The sequence below is a fragment of the Artemia franciscana genome, chromosome 2 (assembly GCF_032884065.1).
Source record: "Artemia franciscana chromosome 2, ASM3288406v1, whole genome shotgun sequence".
NCBI lineage: Eukaryota > Metazoa > Arthropoda > Branchiopoda > Anostraca > Artemiidae > Artemia > Artemia franciscana.
Window position 1 is genome coordinate 61,086,350 of NC_088864.1, and position 20,655 is coordinate 61,107,004.

The following is a 20,655-nucleotide window of genomic DNA, read 5'->3' on the forward strand; positions in this document are numbered from 1 at the left end:
AATAGATTGATTTAAAAGGAAAATCGGAGACTTAATGCCGGTCGGGATTTAAAATAAGAGCTCTGAGTCACGAGATCCTTCTAAACATCAAAATTCATTAAGATCTGATCACCCACTCGTAAATTATAAATACTTCATTTTTTCTACTTTTTCCTCTCCCTTCAGCCCTCCAGATGGTCTAATCGTGGAAAACGACTTTATCAAGTCAATTTGTGCAGCTCTCGGACACGCCTACCAATTTCCATCGTCCTAGCACGCCCAGAAACACCAAACTCGCCAAAGCACTGAACCTCACCCCCTAACTCCCCCAAAGAGAGTGGATCCAGTACGGTTACGTCAATCACGTATCTACGACATTTGCTTATTCTACCCACCAAGTTTCATTCCGATTTCTCTACTCTAAGCGTTTTCCAAGATTTCTGGTTTCCCCCTCCAACTCCCCCCAATGTCAACAGATCTGGTCAGGATTTGAAATAAGAGTTCTGAGACATGAGTTCCTTCTAAATATTGAATTTCATTAAGATCTGGTCAACCATTCTTAAGTTAAAAATTCCTCAATTTTTCCAAATCAACACCCCCCTGCTCCTCCAAAGTGAACAGATCCGTTCCAAGCATGTCAATCACGTATCTACAGCTTGTGCTTATTCTTCCCATCAAGTTTCATCCCGATCTCTCAACTCCAAGCGTTTTCCAAGATTTCTGTTTCCCCCCTCCAACCCCCAATGTCCCTGGATCCGATTCGAATTGAAAATGGAGCATCTGAGACATAAGATCCTTCTACATATCAAGTTTCATTAAGATCCGGTCACCCATTCGTAAGATAAAGATACCTCAATTTTCACGTTTTCCAAGAATTCCGGTTTCCCCATCCAACTCCCCCCAATGTCACCGGATCTGGTCGGGATTTAAAATAAGAGCTCTAAAGCACAATATCCTTCAAAATATCAAATTTCATTAAGATCTGATCACCTGTTCGTAAGTTACAAATACATCATTTTTTCTAATTTTTCCGAATTATTCCCCCCCCCCCCAACTCCACCAAAGAGGGGAGATCAAGTCCGGTTATGTCAGTCACGTATCTTGGACATGTTTTTATTCCTCCCACCAAGTTTCATCCTAATCTCTCCGCTTTAAGTGTTTTCCAATATTTCCCCCCCCCCCCTAATGATGCTGGATCCGGTCGGGATTTAAAATGAGAGATCTGAGCTACGAAGTCCTTCTAAACATGAAATTTCATTAAGATACAATCACCCCTTCGTAAGTTAAAAATACCTCATTTTTCTGATTTTTCAAATTTAAACCCCCCCCCCCAACCCCCCAAATAGAGCGGATCCGTTCCAGTTATTTCAATCACGTATCTAGGACTTCTGCTTATTTTTCCCACCAAGTTTCATCCCGATCCCTCCACTCTAAGCGTTTTCCAAGATTTTAGGTTCACCCCCCCCCAAACTCCCCCATATGTCACCGGATCCAGAGCGGAACCGTTCCAGTTATGTCAGTCACGTATCTTGGACTTGTTTTTGTTCTTTCCACCAAGTTTCATCCTGATGTCTGCGCTTTGTGTTTTCCAAGATTACTGGTCCCCCCCCCCAACTCCCCCCCTTAATGGCTTTAAATCCGGTTGGGATTTAAAGTAAGAGAACTGAATTACGAGGTTCTTCTAAATATGAAATTTCATTAAGATCCGATCACTCCTTCGTAAGTTAAAAATACCTAATTTTTTCTAATTTTTCAGAATTACACCCCCCCCCCTTCCAACTCCCCCAAACAGAGCAGATCCGTTCCGGTTATGTCAATCACGTATCTAGGACTTCTGCTTATTTTTCCCACCAAGTTTCATCCCGATCCCTCCACTCTAAGCGTTTTCCAAGATTTTAGGTTCCCCCCTCCAACTCCCCCCAATGTCACCAGATCTTGTCAGGATTTAAAATAAAAGCTCTGAGACACGATATCCTTCCAAACACCAAATTCCATTAAGATCTCATCACCCGTTCGTAAGTTAAAAATACTTAATTTTTTCTATTTTTTCCAAATTAACCGGCCCCCCACTCCCCCCCAGATTGTCTAATCGGAAAAATGACTTTTCTAATTTAATCTGGTCTGGTCCCTAATAAGCCTGCCAGATCTCATCGTCCTAGCTTACCTGGAAGTGCCTAAAGTAGCAAAACCGGGACCGACAAAATTTACGATCGCTATATGTCACTTGGTTAATACCAAGTGACATAAAAACGAGTTTCTACACCTCAAAAAAATATTTAAATTTGACCAGTAAATATCTAACACGTCTAATTTTCGGGTACCTGACGGCCAATTACCCGAATACAGCATCTGTCTAGCCATTGTGCAGGATGGCCTTCCGTAACAGGGCACCTCTTCGATAGTAGCATCAACCCTCTCCCTAAATTTTCGTGAATTGATGCCACTGGGCTCACCTTTCTGTAATGGTCGTGTATTAGGCCCTAGCTCTCTAGGTAATATTGGTGTACCTCAAGGCTTAGTACTAGGGCCCTTATTATTCCTAATTTGTAAAATAAATTATATTTTTTTATAGGAATTGTTATAAGTTTATATGTCATAATTACATAAAATTATAATATAATAATAATAAAATTAAAAATTAAAATTAGATATAAAATGGATTATATCATAATTATTATAATTTTTACAGACATTATAAAAAAAATTCATAGAAAAAAATTATAGAAAAAAACCTTCTTTTTTCTTGTAACTATCTGGCTTCAAACTTATCAAAAACTGAACTGTAACACGTGTAAACATTTTATAAAAAAAAAGTAATAACGCACTATGTTATAGTTCAAACAAGACTATTGAACCACAATTTTTTTTAGGTTTTTCAAAAAGCGTTGGTGCTGTGATATATGGACCTGTGGTACTATATTTATTGATCAATCTTGTGCTTCGTCTCCATAGTTTCATCCTTGGTGGTTGTATTTATATACTATAGTTGTACAGTTTATCTTTAATGCAGTTATACTTGATATTTCCCCCATCTGGAATCAATCAATGGTGTTTTTCACGAGGTCAACCTCGCATCTAAATAAAAACCCCCAAACAGTTACTTTGGTACATTTGAACGTTTAACTAATGCATTATTATCAGAGAAATAGGACTTACCAGCATCACATTCAAGGTATTTAGCTCAATCAATCGAAGATGCGTTTCAAAATCCATAGTATCTACAATAGTTGCTAAAAGACGGCAAACATTTAATCTACTTTCACCAAACGGGATTTCAAAGCTGAATGAAGGTGTCACCACGGGTCTCTTCTTTGGAGGATTTAAAAGCACGTCATGAAAATTCTCAAGTCGTTTGACAATTCCCTTTAATGTATCTTGAGACACGCTTCGAAAGTACGGTTCGGAAGCTTCACTTTGGGCTCTGAGATTTACAAAAATATGTATGGAATTGAAAATACAACTTTTGTACACACAAAAACATAAGAAAAAACGAAACAAAACAATACACAATTAAATAATTTTGACCGTAATAACCGTTTTACCGTTAAATTTCCCCGTCACAATATAAAACATATTTTTTTTCCAATCTTTTTGAGATATTTTACAATTCAAATGAATCTTGTCGGCCAAGATATTCCATAATAACTTGTTAAATTCAATAATTTCCAAAATTTCTTGTCACCTTGTTCCAAAAATTAGGTTTTTTATCCCGTTTAAGATCTAGCCTCTGGAGCTTGAAACATATTGGCTAAAGATTTTATAATCTAAGGTAACAAAAAAGCTTGACAACCAATACAGAGGTTTCCAAAATAACTTGTTACCTTGTTCCGAAAAAACAAAGTAAAATCTCCCTTTTAAGTTATAGTTTCTAGAATTTAAACCCGTTTTTGAAACTAATCTTAATCTTTCTAAGCCAATTTCATTTTTTATAAAAAGAGTATAGGTTATTTCTCTTCGAATAAAACCTTTTCTATTATTTTTTTTTATAATCTCCGTAAATCATATACTTCCAAGCTAAAAAATTTCTAAGCTCTAAAAAAAAAAAAAAAAAAAGAAGAATAAGTTCAATTTAAAATAACATGACTACGAAACAATCTTAAACTCACCCACTTTCGTATGTCATATATCCACCCACTTTGAAAAGTGTGCTTAGCAGAATCCCCCAGGAAACCCTGATGGATCTCATTTTATTCCTTATAATGGTTAATAGCCTAATGACTGTCCACACAGAGCAATGGAAGTATGCGGACGACCTGTCAGTACTTGAGGTTTAAATATTAAATTAAAAGCTCAAATTAAATTAAATTAAATTAAATTAAAAGCTCGACTAAATATTAAAAGCTCAATTATGACATTACTTGACAATGCCACACAGGAGGCTTCTTTGTCGAAAGTTAACACTAATAAATCGTCAGTTATGATAGTTAATTTCTTTAAATCACCCCCTTCTTTCACAAACACAACTCCTCCCAAGATCTTTGTCACTTGCATTAAAATACTTGGGGTGACAATTACTATTGACTTGAAGTGGGATGCCCATGTTTAAAACATCCTCAAACAAGCTTCTCCTTTGGTTTTCCTTCTAAAACTTTTGATAAAATGTTCTTGTCCAGTGTGGCATTTGAGTCTTTCTTCAGAGTATATAGATTGACAATGTCCAAGAACGAGCACTTAGAATCCTAAATGGTGAAGGGAAGGTTCCATATCATTATCTACTAGATGGGTTCAAAATCACAACACCGACCAGGGGAAGGAACCTCCTGTGGCTCCGCTTCGGTGCCAAGATCCTGTCTGTTCCTCGATTACGTTCCATCATCCCCGAACTCTGCCTTCCCGCCCGCAACAGACCGTCCCGTATGAAATTCCAAAAAGTTGCCAAACTGACTGCCATCGCCGCTAAACATGAAAGATATCGCAAGCGTTTTTTTGAACTGTATAATAGCCAGGAAAACTAGTCATTAATTTCATTGTTATCTATTTATTTTTTTCTTTTTGACTTTATAATTAAGTTTTGACTCATCTTCTTTTTTTTATATTTTGTACAATGGGTTATGTTTGACGTAAAGGTCACGTTCTTTCAATCTATACTAATATATATTAAATATATACTATATACTAATATAATATATACTATATATATTATATATAAACTAATATAATAATATATATAATAACATAATAATATATAATATAATAATATAATAACAATATATAATAATATACGCTAATATAATATAATAGTAATATATACTAAAGCTATTTGTGATGTAAAACTCGAATTCAGTAGCCATACTGTAAGAGAAATTTTTAAAGTAAATTCTATTCTATGTTTTTATTTGAACGTCAATATAGAACAATTAACCTAATATTTTATAATCAGGGAGCTCAAAAACCCTTATAGGCTATTTTTGGTGAGAATAAACAAACAGAAAACACTTACATTTAAAAGGAAAGTCATATTTAAGACGAGTTCTCAGCGGTGTTTTCCCCACAAAAGTAGATAGAAGAAAAGAGACTATGAATTCAAAAACACTTACGCTCGTTGCCGTACTTCCAAAAGAGTCAAAGGGACTTGAATTCCCTCTACAATTGAATATTCCGAGGAAGGACCATCAAAAATATTGTCTAAAATTGTATCCAAAATAGTCTCCCTAAAGCAAAGAAAAAACAAATGCAATTAAGTATTAATTCTTGGTTTCTTCTGGATCAAAAACTACGAAAATCTTAAAACTTGAGCTTAACTTACAACTCCAGAAAAACTTCAATCAAAAATAACCTAAAACTAATCAACACAATGCGAGTGTAGCGAATGGAGGGAGGTGGCATGATGCTATATTTAAGCTATTTTTTATCAAGTTTTTTCACTCATTTTAGCAGAAGCTGTCAAAAAAGATAACAATTAAACTTAAAATTCCATAAAAACTTCAATCCAAAACTGCCTAAAACTAATCAACGTAACGCGAGCGGAGTATCAATAAAGCCTGCCCCATCCCGAGTGCCGGGGCCCGGCCTCAAAATCGACTACACATTTTTTTCTCTTAAAACTGGCATATTGATATTTCTGGCCACAGAAGCGATCTAATAAGGTGGCAAGTTTAAGGAAGAATTTGTATTTTTCCCAGGGTGGTTGTATTGAACTTATCATGACGCCATGACATCGTAAAGAGGCTCATATTGTCTACGGCTAGAAGACACGCGACAATGAGAATCCACACATAGAAGCCATTATAAGTTACCGTGTTTGTCCCAAATTCATAAATGGCGACATTCACCGATGAAGGTCTAAGACGACTTTTTTTCTCCTTGATTTTAGTCAGCGCTGCTAGTCAACTTTTTCAATTTAATACAAGGTTTGCTGATAACAGGTTAAATCAGGTTAGAAAACTATTTGAAGAATTCACCCCACAGAATTCGCTGCCTGAAAAACTCCATCCTGCAGAAAACTTTCTCCGCAGAAAATAGCTCCTTAATTGTTGTTCATTAATATTAATTAATTATCTGAATTTATTAATTATTATTAATTAATTATCTGATTAAAAACGATCAAGATAAACCGTCGCGCGTTGCCGCGATCTCACAAGAAAGAAAACTCTAGGAAAAATCCCCCTGCGGAAAATTTTTCCATCGCGGAACCCCCCTCCCCCCACGTATTAATAATAATTGTAGTTTTATGATCTCAGAAGAAAAAAATTCGAGGAGAACTCTCCCCCATCGACGTATTAATAATGACCGTGTTCTTAAATTTAAAAGTATTTCAAAAATCCTCCCCACCAAATTCCCCCCGCCCCCCCCCAGAAAATTCTTTCCCCCAGAAAACAGCTTCTTAGTTGTTGTTCGAATGAATGATATAATTTATAAGCAATCTAGTTTACCCTTCTCGCGCTGCTGCGATCTCAAAAGAAAGGAAACTATGGGAAAAATCCCCCCCCCCCACCGCGTGTAAATAACGATCATATTTTGAATTTAGGAGTAATTGATAATACCTACTGTGTTATTAATTATTTATGTGTTTGTAACGCTTTGACAAGTTTTTCTTTTGTAACAGATTTAAGTAAAGATTCCTTTTTTGTTCATCTGTGATTTAAATGGACTCCAAGTAAAACCTGCTTTTGTCAATATTTTAAGTCGTGAGAGACGCCTTTGCGAGCTTGAAAATAATCCTTTTGATCTAATTAGTATTGTGAATAATTCTGTGGGTCAGGCTAATCAAAATCTGATCAATATAAACCCTATTTGTAATAGTAAATATGTTTCGAATTTGGGGGGGAGAGGAAGTTACCAAAGGAAGTTATTCTCTAGCTGCACTTCAGCTTAACATTCAGGTTCTCTCCTCTTCAGTAGATAATTTAAGACAAATTGTTTCGGGTGGACAGCCTAATGTTGTTGGTTTATGCAAGACATTTTTGGATTCTGACAATGAAATGGTATTGGATATCTATGGCTACAAAATGAAACATATAAACTGCTGCAAGATGACTAAAGGAGGTCTTCCCATGTATTTATCTTGTAATTTGCATTACTGCTTGCGGGATGACTTACCAAGAAATTTTGAAGGTATTTTTGAGTCAAAATTTATAGAAATTAGAGTTAATGGTATTGATCTAATCATAGACAATATTTATCGTTCTCCTAGTGGCGCGGTTTCGTTGTTTCTTCGGAATATTGAGGAAATACTTGACATAATATTGAAACGTCTGTGTCAGTTAATCATAATGGGTGACTTTAATATAAATTTGATGGATTCAAATTCTTCGGATTCACTTGATTTTCTTTCAACCATGCTTGCCGCAGGAACTCTACCAACTACATCCATCCCCACACGAGTAACTAATGTTACAGCTTCTTTGATTGACAATATCTTCTCTACGCTTAGCTTGAAGGAAAACTCAATTTTAGCTACTGATATCTACGATCATTTTCCAATATATTCTCGGTTCAGCTTTAGACAGGGAAAGAATAAGCGGGCTCAAGTATTTGATTCCTATTCTATTAGGTTTTGTGAGAATGAGTTATCTCTTCTTGAGTCCAAATTGGCGGAATATTCGTGGAGCTTGTTCGATAATGATAAGGATTTTTCTTGTTTATTTTAGTCCTTTTATGGAACCATAAAAGAGGCTAATCTTAGCATTTGTAGAGTACCACCTTCTAATCGCAGGTCTAAAAGGATTGTTCCTCTAAACCAATGGATGACATCGGAACCTCTCAAAAGCTGGAGAAGAAAAAATGATCTCTGGAGGTGTTACAAATGCGCTACACTTTCAGCGAGTGATATTCGTCTTTTTCAATTCAAGACTTACCGGAATATATATAATTCCTTGTGTAGGAAAGCCAAGTCTCTCTATTATCTAAATAATTTAGCTGCGTGTGGCAATGATATTCGTAAAACTTCGAAGGTAATATTCTTTATTCTTCTATTCTTTATTCTTCGCTAGTATTGGTAAGACTATTGCTTCCACGGCTACTTTATCATGGCCTAAGCCGGACTTTAGATCTTACCTCGGGCCGTCTCGTGTTAAGTCTGTGTTTCTAGAGCCAGTAACAGTAATTGAAATTACAAAAATTGTTAGTGGCTTCAAAAACTCGTCCTCATCTGGGCCAGATTCTATTCCTATTAAGGTAGTTAAATCTATTCTTCCTTCAATAGTTGTGCCTCTAACATAACTTGTTAATATTTCATTTAAATATGGTGTTTTTCCGGATGCTCTCAAGCGTGCACGGATTATTGTTTTGCATAAAGGTGGACCAAGAAATGATCCAGCAAATTATCGAACAATTTCTATTTTATCAGTATTTAGTAAAATCTTATAAAAGGCCATGCTTTCTCGTCTCCTTACTTTTCTAAAATCTAAAAAGTTTCTTCATGATTTTCAATTTGGTTTCCAAATGAAGCACTCCACTGAACATGCCTGTATGACCCTTTTGAATCTTATACATTCTGCATTAGATTCGGGATTAATTCCGGCTGCTATGTTCCTGGATATTCGCAAGGCATTCGATTCCTTAACCCATGAAATTCTTCTATCGATGATGTCTCATTTTGGCATTAGGGGTAATGTATTTTCTTGGTTTCAATCTTATTTGAAAGATGGGTTAATTTCTGTCGATCCACTTTTTCGTTCACCCTCATGTGGCGTTCCTCAGGGATCAGTTTTAGGGCCTGTGCTATTTTTGATTTATGTAAATGGTCATTTTTACGCAGTAAAAAAGCAGAAACTTATTAATTGCTGTAGACTTTGTCATCCTGAGCCTTCCCTTGTCCATAGTACCAACTATAGTTCGCCATCTTCTGATGTCCTTGTTTGTTTTGCTGATGACAGCACACTTGGCACTTCGGGAAATTGCGAATCTGAGCTTCGATTAAATTTGGAAAATTTGTTTGAGAGTAATTTTATGGCTTGACACTAATTATCTTACCCTAAATTTTTCAAGTCCAGTTTTTTTTATATTTTCGCATGTTTCTCAGATTTATCCCTAGTTATCAGAGATTCATCATTCAAATCGAATAATTCATAGATTTAAAGATCGATATGTTCGCTTTTTGTGAATTCTTGTTGATGAAAACTTATCTTTCAAACGTCACATTGATTTGATCAAAACGAAGATATACAGGAGTCTTGGTATTTTAAAGAATCTTAAACATACTTTCCCTGGATCAATTTTGAAAATCCTTTTTCACTGCTTGATCCAATCTTACGTTTCTTACTATCCAATAGTATGGATGTCAACCTTTCCTTCATTGTCAAAACGACTTTCTAAGGTTTACAATAAAGCTAGAAACCTCATTAAGGAAACTAATCGTTCAAGAGTTATCCCATTAATTGATCTCGAGTCACTGTATATTCTTTCGTGTGCATGTTTTAATTTTTCTCAGCTTCATGGTGACCTACCCCATCCCTTAAGTGTTCCACCATCTTTCACCTCTGATCAGAATAATTATAATCTTCACAATACCAAAAATCATATTCAAGTTCCTTTTACTCCTTGTGTAAGGTCAGATTTTAATCCTTTAATTGCGAGTCATATTGTACGGAATAAGTTGCCCGAATCAGCTCGAACGTGCCAGTCATTCGGTTTGTTCAAAAAAGTTATTACAAATTCTTTGGCTTCTTAGAAGCTATTTTATCTATTTATTTATTTACTTTTATCTATTTATTTTTTTTTCATTGGAATCTATTTTATCTACTGATCTACTTAATTAATTTAATCGATTCAATCCATTAGTTTTGTTTTTTATAGTTTTTATTTTGTTTATATTTTCTTTTCTTCTCTTTTTTGCTCTTCTCTCTGTCAGGAAGTGACTATTTAAATTGTTTTTTCTCTGAGTAAGTGACTCGTTTATCTCCCTTCTTCTTTAAAGGCCAAAGACCCTTTGGGGGAATAATAAAATGTAATATTATATATGTCTTTCATGATGAATAAATCTTATCTCTCTCTTGAATAGAAAGTGCAAAAAATGATTAGAACATACGAATGAAAGTGGGCCAACAAAGGCTCAACGGTTTTGCCATTCATCTGCCCAGTGTCTCCGTCCTCCATATTCTGGATATGTTGTTCTCTAAGACACCGGATTGTCTCACATATAGCCTGGGAGGCATTGGCAATCGTGGAACCGTCGTGTCCTGGTTTAAGGAGATCAAGTAAATTTTCAATCAGCTTTTCTTGAACCAGCCACTAAAAAAGAAAAAAGAATTTACCTGAAAAGGATGCACAGATCGCAGAAATTTCTAATAAGAATTTTTGGATCTATCAATTAAAAAAATAGGATAAAATTTATGTTATAAGAAATAATTCTCCAAGAAAAGCTGAAAAATATTCTAAATACAATAGAAATTTACAAAAAGAATTTTTGTAAAAAAGAAAATTAAAAAAAAAGAAATTAAAAAAAGAATTTACCTGAACAGGTTGCACAGATCGCATAGATTTCCAATGAGAATTTTTGGATCTATCACTTAAAAAAATAGGATAAAATTTAGGTTCTAAGAAATGATTCTCCAAGAAAGGCTGAAAAATATTCTAAATACAATAGATATTTACAAAAAGAATTTTGGTAAAAAAGAAAATAAAAAAAAAGAATTTACCTGAAAAGGATGCACACACCGCATAAATTTCCAATAAGAATTCTTGGATCTATCACTTAAAAAAATAGGATAAAATTTATGTTATAAGAAATGATTCTCCATGAAAGGCTGAAAAATATTCTAAATACAAAAGAATTTCAATAAGTTTTCTTGAATTAGCCACTGAAAAAGATGCAGTCATCTCGGATATTTTCGATCAGTTTTGTTCGAACTTAGCAAAATACTAGACAAAAACTTATATTTATTTTACTGTCTGTCATCAATAAATGCCAGAACATTTTACAATAGCGATAGACCAAGACATTGGCTACCTATCTCCTAGGCCCTACTACTAGTGTTACTACTGACTCACTGTATCACCAAGCCACCTAAGGCCAAGATAGCCACGCACGCTCCTCTCCCATCCCGATCTATTCAATGCCTCCCTCTTTACATTTTCCAAAGAAGTTCCCATTTCCCTTAAATCTTCTCTTACGATATTCTCGCCCTGTTCGGGGACGATGTGCTTTTCGTTTGGCCCAAGATGGTTGAATGACAAGGACAATCTTTCATCCTTCCATCTCATCCAATCCTTTCTCATCCATCTCATCCTTTCTCTGATTATAGCCCTAGAAAGCGGGATTGAATCACATTTTTTGCATAGCTTGCTGTTTGAAATAAGGTCAGTCAGTCGGCTACCCAAAACAATGCTTAGGTAATTTCTCTGGAAAACATATAGCGAATCCCGTGTTTTTTCGAAACCTCACCCTTCGGGGCCATACTTGATCACTCTCATCACTGTAGGTTCCAATAATCTAATCTTGCTTCCCACACTTATCTTCCAATTCTTCCAAACTTTTTTTTTTAACTGCAAAAAAAGACCCCGGGCCTTTGATATTCTACTTGTAACATCTTCCTGCACCCAACATCTTTACTAGCAATACTACCTAGAAAAGTAAGCTATCCGCTTGATCTTGCTCATTAGTAAGCTCATTACCCAACATTACATCTTCACCTTCACTTATTACTACTTTCAACCTACTTTCAACTTTCAAACCTATTACACCCTGTACTCAAAAGTTCGTTCATTTTGCTAAGATTTTCATCTAAGATGCTTAAATAATCAGCAAGATTTCTTCTTCTTCTTGTGAGTTTCTTTGGTTTGTTCTTGCCTTTTTATCTTTTTTTCCTCTACTTCATCTTATCATGTTATGAGAATGATGACTGTTCAATATATAAATAAATAAAATAAATAATCAGCATAATCTAAATCTATGAGAGTTAGTTTACCCATTTGATTCCGTGTTTTCCTATTGCCTTTGCTGTGCTCCTTAGGACAAAATCAACCAAAATTATCCATATATTTAGGGATAGAACGAAACCCTGCTTAACGCCTCATTTAATACGAAACCAGCTGCTAACTTTACTTCCCTACCTTGGCCGCAGCAAAGTTATTCGCCTACATAGCACTAATCACTTTAATGCATTTATATGATACACCTTTGCTAAAGCTTTTTTATAAGCTGAATCAAACGCTTGTTCATAATGTATCAAACTGAAGACTAAAGGCGTTTAATGATTCTTGCACTTTTCAGTTATTAATCTGTATTCTAATCCGTCCTTCCTCCGTCATCCTCCGTCCTTCCTAAAACCACACTGTTACTTTCTTAAACTTTATCTATCGCACCTCTAAATCTAAAAAATATCATCATACTATGTAATTTGCTTCCTAGAGAAACCAGGCTAATACCTCTATAATTACCACATCTGTCTTATCGCTTTTTTATGGAGAGATTTAATTAGTTTTCCCTAAAATCGCTAGGTACTTCCTTTTTTAAAAAATCATAGTCACTACCTTCAGTAATTTATCTGTAACCTCACAAACATCATTAAAAAAACTCATTAACCACACTATCAGCACATGGGGCCTTCTTTACCTATTTTTTTTTTATCCTTTTAGTACTGTAACTAATTCTTCTGAGAATAAATCTTCCATCACATTCAAAGTGTCAAACCTTTTTCACTCGTTTCTATATTTTTTCCTGTAGCTCTATCCCAGTTAAGCACAACCCGAAAATATTCTGCCCATGTCTCTTTAATTCTTTCCTTCTCACTAATTGTGGCATCGTTCCTGATAACTTGGACAAGTTCAGATTGACTATTCCCTCTCAATTTATTAGCATGCCAGTACCATATTTCACTATTATGCTGTCTGGCAGCATCGTCGAAATCTTCGGCAATTTTATCCATGGCCTCTACTTCACACCTCCTTATTCAAAATTTAAAGCTTTCTCCATTTTCTTTACATTCCTCTTATTTTCATATGTTCTATAACTCAAATAATTCTTGTAAAGGACCCTCTTTCTCTCTATTAAACATAAAGAGGTTTCACTGATATTCCTAGCTACATATCTAACCTTCTTCCCTAAGACACCGTCAGCAACTTCACAAACTATTTTCCAAGAATCATTCCATCCATCTTCTACATTGTCAAGGTTTGAACTCTCTAGTTTGTTACTCAACTGTTCCTGGAAAGTTTCTCTCAAATTCTCATCCTGGATTCTACCAACGTCATTATCTCCCAGAAGGTGGTTAGCTTTCCTGGATTTCACCTTGAAATTAACCCTAGACACTACCAGATAGTAATCTTTACTTTTAATAACAATAACAACACTCCTACATACCCTAGTATCGTGTATCGATTTTGCCACTCTTCGGTTTACAGTAAACATAATCATTTCACAATTCATTTTACGACATCAAACATAATTCATTTTACGACAAATACTATATTGGTTATAGGTTATATATTGCTATATCTACAAAATTACAGCAGTCTCGACCCATTACTGTTTTCTTTTTCCACGTCAAATTTACCTAGACTAGAATACCATCTATCGCTATTTTTACCGACCTGGGCATTACAATCCCCAAATGAAAATACCGTATTTCTACCTGGGATCCTCTCTACTTGTTCCTGTAGCTGCAAGTAAAACTCATGCTGTATGGAGGGGAGGTTAAAATTAGCATTGTCTCCGGGCGCTAAAACACTAGGCTACGTCTCTGATATAAACTGGTTAGTTATTAATTTAGGCCTTAATATTGGACATAGAGAGCCTTAGTTTCCTCATCAGTGGTTGTTCAGGGATTTTCAGCTCGAAACCTTATCAGACCACACTCAGAATATCTGCCCAGGCTTTGGATAATCCTTTTTGAATCGCACATTCTAACATAATGTCCCTCCCCTTTTTATTATTCCCTCAAACCACAACTCCCTCACCCAGTAGTAGAGGATGTTCCTAAACTATAGCCAATTGATTCGCAACATGCAAAATATGAGCGAAATGTCATTCCCATTTTGGTAAAATGTTATTATCTATACGTTATAATTTCGAATGTAAATATTAAGCACTTAATAAAAATTGAAATTATGAAGTTTAAATATTATATAATAAAGGAATCAATATATAAAAACATATTATTATTATAATGCTGCATAATACACAATTTTGTTATTACTATAATAATATATATATATATATATATACAAACATATTAGTAGTTATATAATATAATAATAAAGTAAATGAAATAATAAATAATTCTTAAATAATAAAGTTTAATCAACCTTAAATAACAAGTTTCAATAACTATACTTATAAAGTGCTTATAAGAAAAATCTTTCTCCTTTTTTATAAGAATAAGTCATTATTTATAGCTTTTGTAATATGTCATTAATCAGAAATATTAGCGTAATTGTGTGATTTACTTATTATGACAAAAACTAACTAAAAAACAATTATGCACACATTATGAGAAAAAAACGAGTTTCAGCATGTTACCGGTTTTGTGTGTTTTGCTTTTTTAAATACGAAGAATTTGGATATAATTAATTAGTAACTACATTTATCATTTATCTACCCATAGAAAGTACTTACTTTTTGCACATTAATCCTAACGTCAATTCCAGTTACTTCATTGACAAGTTTACATGCCTCAAATGGAATTATCCCCCAACATAAGCCCCAGAGTTAAGCAAATGATGTCCTAATTAATTAGTAACTATAATTGGCATTTATCTACCCCTAGAAAGTACATACTTTTTGCACATTAATCCTAACGTCACTTCCAGTTTACGTTCCAGTCTAACGTCACTTCCAGAATTTGGATATAATTAATCAGTAACTATAATTAGCATTTATCTACCCCTAGAAAGTACTTACTTCTAGTACATTAATCCTAACCTCACTTCCAGTCTACGATCCAGTCAAACGTCACTTCCAGTCACTTCCAGAATATGGATATAATGAATTGGTAACTATAATTAGCATTACGAAAGTAAAACAGTTCAAAATAGGGATGATACCTTTTTATTGACAGTGAAATATAAAATTATTTAACTGGATATTTCGAACACATATACAGTGTTCATCATCAACAGAAAAAGAGTTTTTCTGCTGATGATGAACACTGTATATGTGCTCGAAATATCCAGTTAAATAATTTTATATTTCACTGTCAATAAAAAGGTATCATCCCTATTTTGAACTGTTTTACTTTCGTCATGGAAAGGCAGTGTGGTCTTCGAAGTTATAATTAGCATTAATCTAACCTTAGAAAGTACTTACTTCTTGCACATTAATCCTAACGTTGCTTCCAGTCACTTCATTGACAAGTTTAAAGATCAGGTCAGCTACAGCAGAGGTTTCAAAATGAGCCAATAAACGGGAAATAAAATTTCCACGTGATTTGAGGTATTCAAATAACATAAGGCAGTTCATCTCGTAGCTTATTGATTGCTACAAACAAATACAAATTTATAAAAAAAAATAATAATAAGAGTAAAAAAAGAACACTGGCAGCAAAGAAAAATAACATATAGGATAACGCATTCCTTTACGGCCTTGTTCGGCCTAGAAAAAAGATTGATCACGTAGCTTAGAGTTTGCTATAAATAAAAATTCATGAAAAAAAAATAGTAGAATAATAAAAGAAACATTGGCACCAAGAAAAAATAATGTGTGTGAACACGTGTTCCTTTACGACCGTGTTCGGTCTAGGAAAAGTTTCATCTCGTAGATTATAAAATTGCTGTAAAAAAATAAATATTTATAAAAAAAAAGAGTAAAAAAAGGAATACTGACAGCAAAGAAAAATAACGTATAGGATAACGTATTCCTTTATGGCTCGACCTAGGAAAGAGACTCTTCTGGTAAATTGTAGATTGGTATAAATAAATAAAATTAATCAAAAAGTAAAAGAGTAAAAAAAGGAATATTGCCAGCAAATAAAAATAACGCATAATATAACTAATTCCTTTACAGCCATGTTCTGCCTAGGAAAGAGGTTCATCACGTAGCTTAAAGATCGCTATAAATAAATCAAATTCATGAAAAAAGTATAGAGTAAAAAGGAGTATAAGTAGCAGAGAAAAATAATGTACAGGATAACGCACTCCTATATGGGCATGTTCAGCATAAGAAAAAGATTGATCACGTAGCTTAGAGGTTGCTATAAATAAATAAAAATTCATAAAAAATATAGTAGAATAATAAAAGAAACATTGGCACCAAGAAAAAATAATGTATAGGAAAAAGTATTCCTTTACGACCGTGTTCAGTCTAGGAAAAAGTTTCATCTCGTAGATTATTAAAATTGCTATACAAAAATAAAAATTTATCCAAAAAAATAATAGAGTAAAAAAAAGGAATACCGGCAGCAAAGAAATATAACGTACATGACAACGAATTCCTTTACGGCCATGTTCGGCCTAAGAAAAAGATTCATCTTGTAGTTTAAAGATTGCTATTAATAAATAAAAATTCATAAAAAAAGGAATATTGGCAGCGAAGAAAATTTACGTGTACGATAATGTATGCCTTTACGGCCATGTTCGGCCTAGGAAAAAGATTCATCACGTAGCTTAGAGATTGTCATAAATAAATAAAAATTCCAGAAAAAAAAGTAATAAAAGAAATATTGGAAGGAAGGAAAAATAATGCATCGGATAACGTATTCCTTTACAACCGTGTTCGGTATAAGAAAAAGATTAATCTTGCAGCTTACAGATTGCTATAAATAAACAAAAAATTCATAAAAACTGCAACTAAGTAAAAAAAGAAATATTGGCGGCAATGAAAAAAAAAATGAGAACATTTATAATAAGGCAGCGTATTCTTTTACAGCCACGTTAGGCATAGGAAAAAAGATCGTTCCATCTAACTGCAGGGGCCAATGCCCCTCCAGTTTTGCCAGAACGAATTTTCCAAACACATCCATAAAGAAAGACTCTACTGTATGTTCCGAGACAAGAACAGACGTCAGTTAGCTGAAGACTTTCATAGTTCCTTTAGAGAATTAAGTAAAAAAACAAGTTTTTTTTAACTGAAAGTAAGGAGCGACATTAAAACTTAAAACGAACAGAAATTACTCCGTATATGAAAGGGGCTTATCCCTCTTCAACGCCCCGCTCTTTAAGCTAAAGTTTGACTCTTTCTCTCAACTCTACTTTTTAAACAGTAACTAAATCCCAAAAGAAAAGCCCAGAACATGCAGTGTTTAGTACCACAAAAACTTGAAAGGTACCAATGTGTCAATGTGCTGAACATAAAAAAAAAATCAAATCAGAGCAAAATTTTATATATTTGAACGGTTTACCTCTATTCAGGGGCGTCGCGTATAGGAAAAGGAGAGACGTTCGCCAATGCTTTCAGCTATTTGGTAATGAGCTAGTGCAAATATGGCGTCAAGCATTACTATTTTACTGGCTCATGTCTTTTCTCATTAGGCTGATGGAAACAAATAACTTAAAATCAATGAAAGGAGATGAGCCTCTGTTGCTAAACAAACAAAAAACAGTAGTTTTAATTGCAATATCACCAAATCAGTCAGTAAAAATATTCAATCAGTTGTTAAAAGCCATACCCCCTCCCCCTAAACACTCTGGCTAGTGACGCCTCTACCTACATTAAGTCATATTAAACAAAATTAATATGACTTAATTATATTTAACATATTTTCCATGCTTTCAATTGTGAAAGGCGGGAACCACAAATGAAGTGATGACCTGGCGTAAATTTCTGGAGAGGGTATCAGAATGGGTGTATTTCATCCCCCCTGGTTACAGCCCTTAATGTATTATGGATAGCATGGGTGAACATAGTTACAATCATATAGGAGTTAGGAATTTCTAAAAGCCTTTTGTTACACAACAACAAAGTTCCATTTTTGTACCAAGTACCCAATTTTTCAATACATTCTGTATGTTTTTTCTCATTTTTCCTGTGTGTTTGAAGGGCTCGTGGCACATATTTCCCCTTTCCATACCCACAATAAGATATACAGAGAGCTTATCACCTGACTTTCAAATTAAGAAAACCCTAGTTAGTACAGAGAATAATGACCTGCTCTGGTGATTTTCTGATCAGATTTCCCAAAACTTTGCTGACAAAAGAAGCTAACAATGGATTTAGCTCTTTCTCTTCATTATAGAAATCACATAAAATTCCCAGGTATGAGGTGTCAGTGACAAAATGTCCTTTAATGTCTTGAATATCAGAGCTGAGTATTTCTGAGGCAGTATTGGCTAACCTGAACCTAGTAACTTCTGGTTGATCAGCTGGAGGTTCAGTTGTAACCAATTTCACAAGACCTGTGAAATTATCTTTTCTCAAAAGGCTGAAAAAAAAAAAAACATAATCAAAGATAAGGAAAACAGCTATTAAGAAAAGGCAAAACTTTTAAAAACCAATAACATGCAAGAAACTCATCAAAAATGATTTTCAGTCTGTGAAAAAAAGAAAAAAAAGCAGATATTTCAGCAAAGATTTCCGCTAAGCCATAGAGTCCTAAAAAAGGAAAAAAAGGATAAATTGAGAAATATAAGAAATTTATAATGAACAATTTCTTTCCCTTTTTTTTTAGTGCTAAAGATGGCTTATTGAAATTCTAGGTTGAACTATTTGCTTCATGTTTTCGGTTTGATGAATAATCTTTTTCTTTCCTTTTTTTTTTTAGTGCTAATATTTTTTAAGGCTTAGGCTGAAATATGTGCTTCCTTTTTAATGACTAAAATCAACCATGTTCGGTCTCACGCACGGTCACCGTGGTTTCAGAAGATTTTTAAAACTAACACAGCGGCAACCCCTGGCCATTGAGGTTTTACGTTAATTTTTATAAAATAATAACCATGAATTGCCAGTAATTCAAAAAAAAAAAATCCTAACAGCTAAACTCAATGGATTAATTCCAATTAAAAAGTTTAAAAAAGTAAAAGATAATGCTTTTTCACACCATGTAACCAGAGCCGTATCTAGTGGGAAGCTATTGGAACCGCTGCTCTAGGGGTCGCAACCGGGGGGTGGCTGGGAGGGTTGCCCACATTGACCAAATTTTTCACTTGGATCAAATTTTTCACTTTGATCCAGCTTAATTTACTTATATTTGAGTTGTGAGGAGGTGCTGCATTAATTTTGTCCAAGGCACCATCAACCCTAGGAATGACTGATGTTTAAAGGAGCTAGCTTTGGCAGAACAAAGGTCAATATTTGTGAACTGGCTCTGTTTTCTGTTAATGTAAGCAAATAGTGGGAAAGGATCAAATCAAGAGCTAGCAAGAACTAGTTAAACTTGGAAGGCATGTCCAAATCACAAGCAGAAAGTTTTTATGGCTATAGAATTTTAGCATCAAATTCAAATCTTGCCCTCAAGCTTTTAAAAACAGCACATGAGTTTCACTCTGATCTTTTTCTTGTACACGAGTAGCTTGAATTCTGAATTGTATTCAAAACTTTGAGTTTCACTGTGATCTTCATCTTGCACACCAGTAAACTGAAGAAATGAATAATATTTTAAAAAATCTATAGAGAACCATATCTGAGGAGCAAATAATAACGCCAGTTTATTGACACAAGTTGCTAAGACCAACGGAAGCATGGTTAATTTTCAAACAATTTGCTTTTTCAGCCAATATTAGAGAGATGATGGATTTCAGCCAATATTAGATAGATGATAGATAAATTTACTGTCCATTCGAAAAATGGTACAAAACCACAAACGGAGTAAATAAACAAACAAAAGGAACAAAAATTTAAGTACTATATAAATAAACAAAGAAACTTAAGGGCGAATCACGATGGCAAGGCTGCTACACTCGATTGACTTTAAAAATTCCGTCTGATATCTAATGAGAGCTAGAATGGGGTCTGTAACACCGAAATAACGCGACACCAACTTCTTCTTCATAACTTTGCGAGGTCTGTGGATCCAGTGGGAGGTCCATTCACCTCTACAAAATTCTAGGAAAACATTCACTGGTTATGAAATATTCCAGCCATGTTCAAAGAATATCTGCTAGTTGATTACAGTTAGCGAACTGCTAGTAGCAATGATGTCTTTTTAGGATCATTATCATCTACCTATAAATTGTACCTTCCAAATCATGTGAAAGAGAGCAATTAATAAGAGCATCAAATGATATGGGGATCTTCAATTGATGACAGTAATTTCTCAGCCTCCTCGAATCTTGATCAATTGGGTTGCATCCAAAGAGAACATGCTGTGCATTTTCCAAAGTCTGATAGCAATTTCCGCATAGAGGTGTGTGGTGGATTCCCCATTT

At 34.4% G+C, this 20,655-nt stretch overlaps 1 protein-coding gene across 1 annotated transcript in view; it reads right to left on the bottom strand.

Moving 5' to 3' along the window:
• Positions 1 to 20,655, bottom strand: part of LOC136043887 (serine/threonine-protein phosphatase 6 regulatory subunit 3-like) — a 67,592-nt gene that overhangs the window by 33,767 nt on the left and 13,170 nt on the right. Inside the window, exons 3-7 of the mRNA XM_065728904.1 lie at positions 18,440 to 18,713; positions 15,665 to 15,835; positions 10,448 to 10,650; positions 5,517 to 5,630; positions 3,136 to 3,400 (exon numbers count right to left, since the gene is read on the bottom strand). Coding sequence (XP_065584976.1) covers positions 3,136 to 3,400; positions 5,517 to 5,630; positions 10,448 to 10,650; positions 15,665 to 15,835; positions 18,440 to 18,713 — 1,027 coding nt within the window. The remainder of the gene's footprint in view (positions 1 to 3,135; positions 3,401 to 5,516; positions 5,631 to 10,447; positions 10,651 to 15,664; positions 15,836 to 18,439; positions 18,714 to 20,655) is intronic.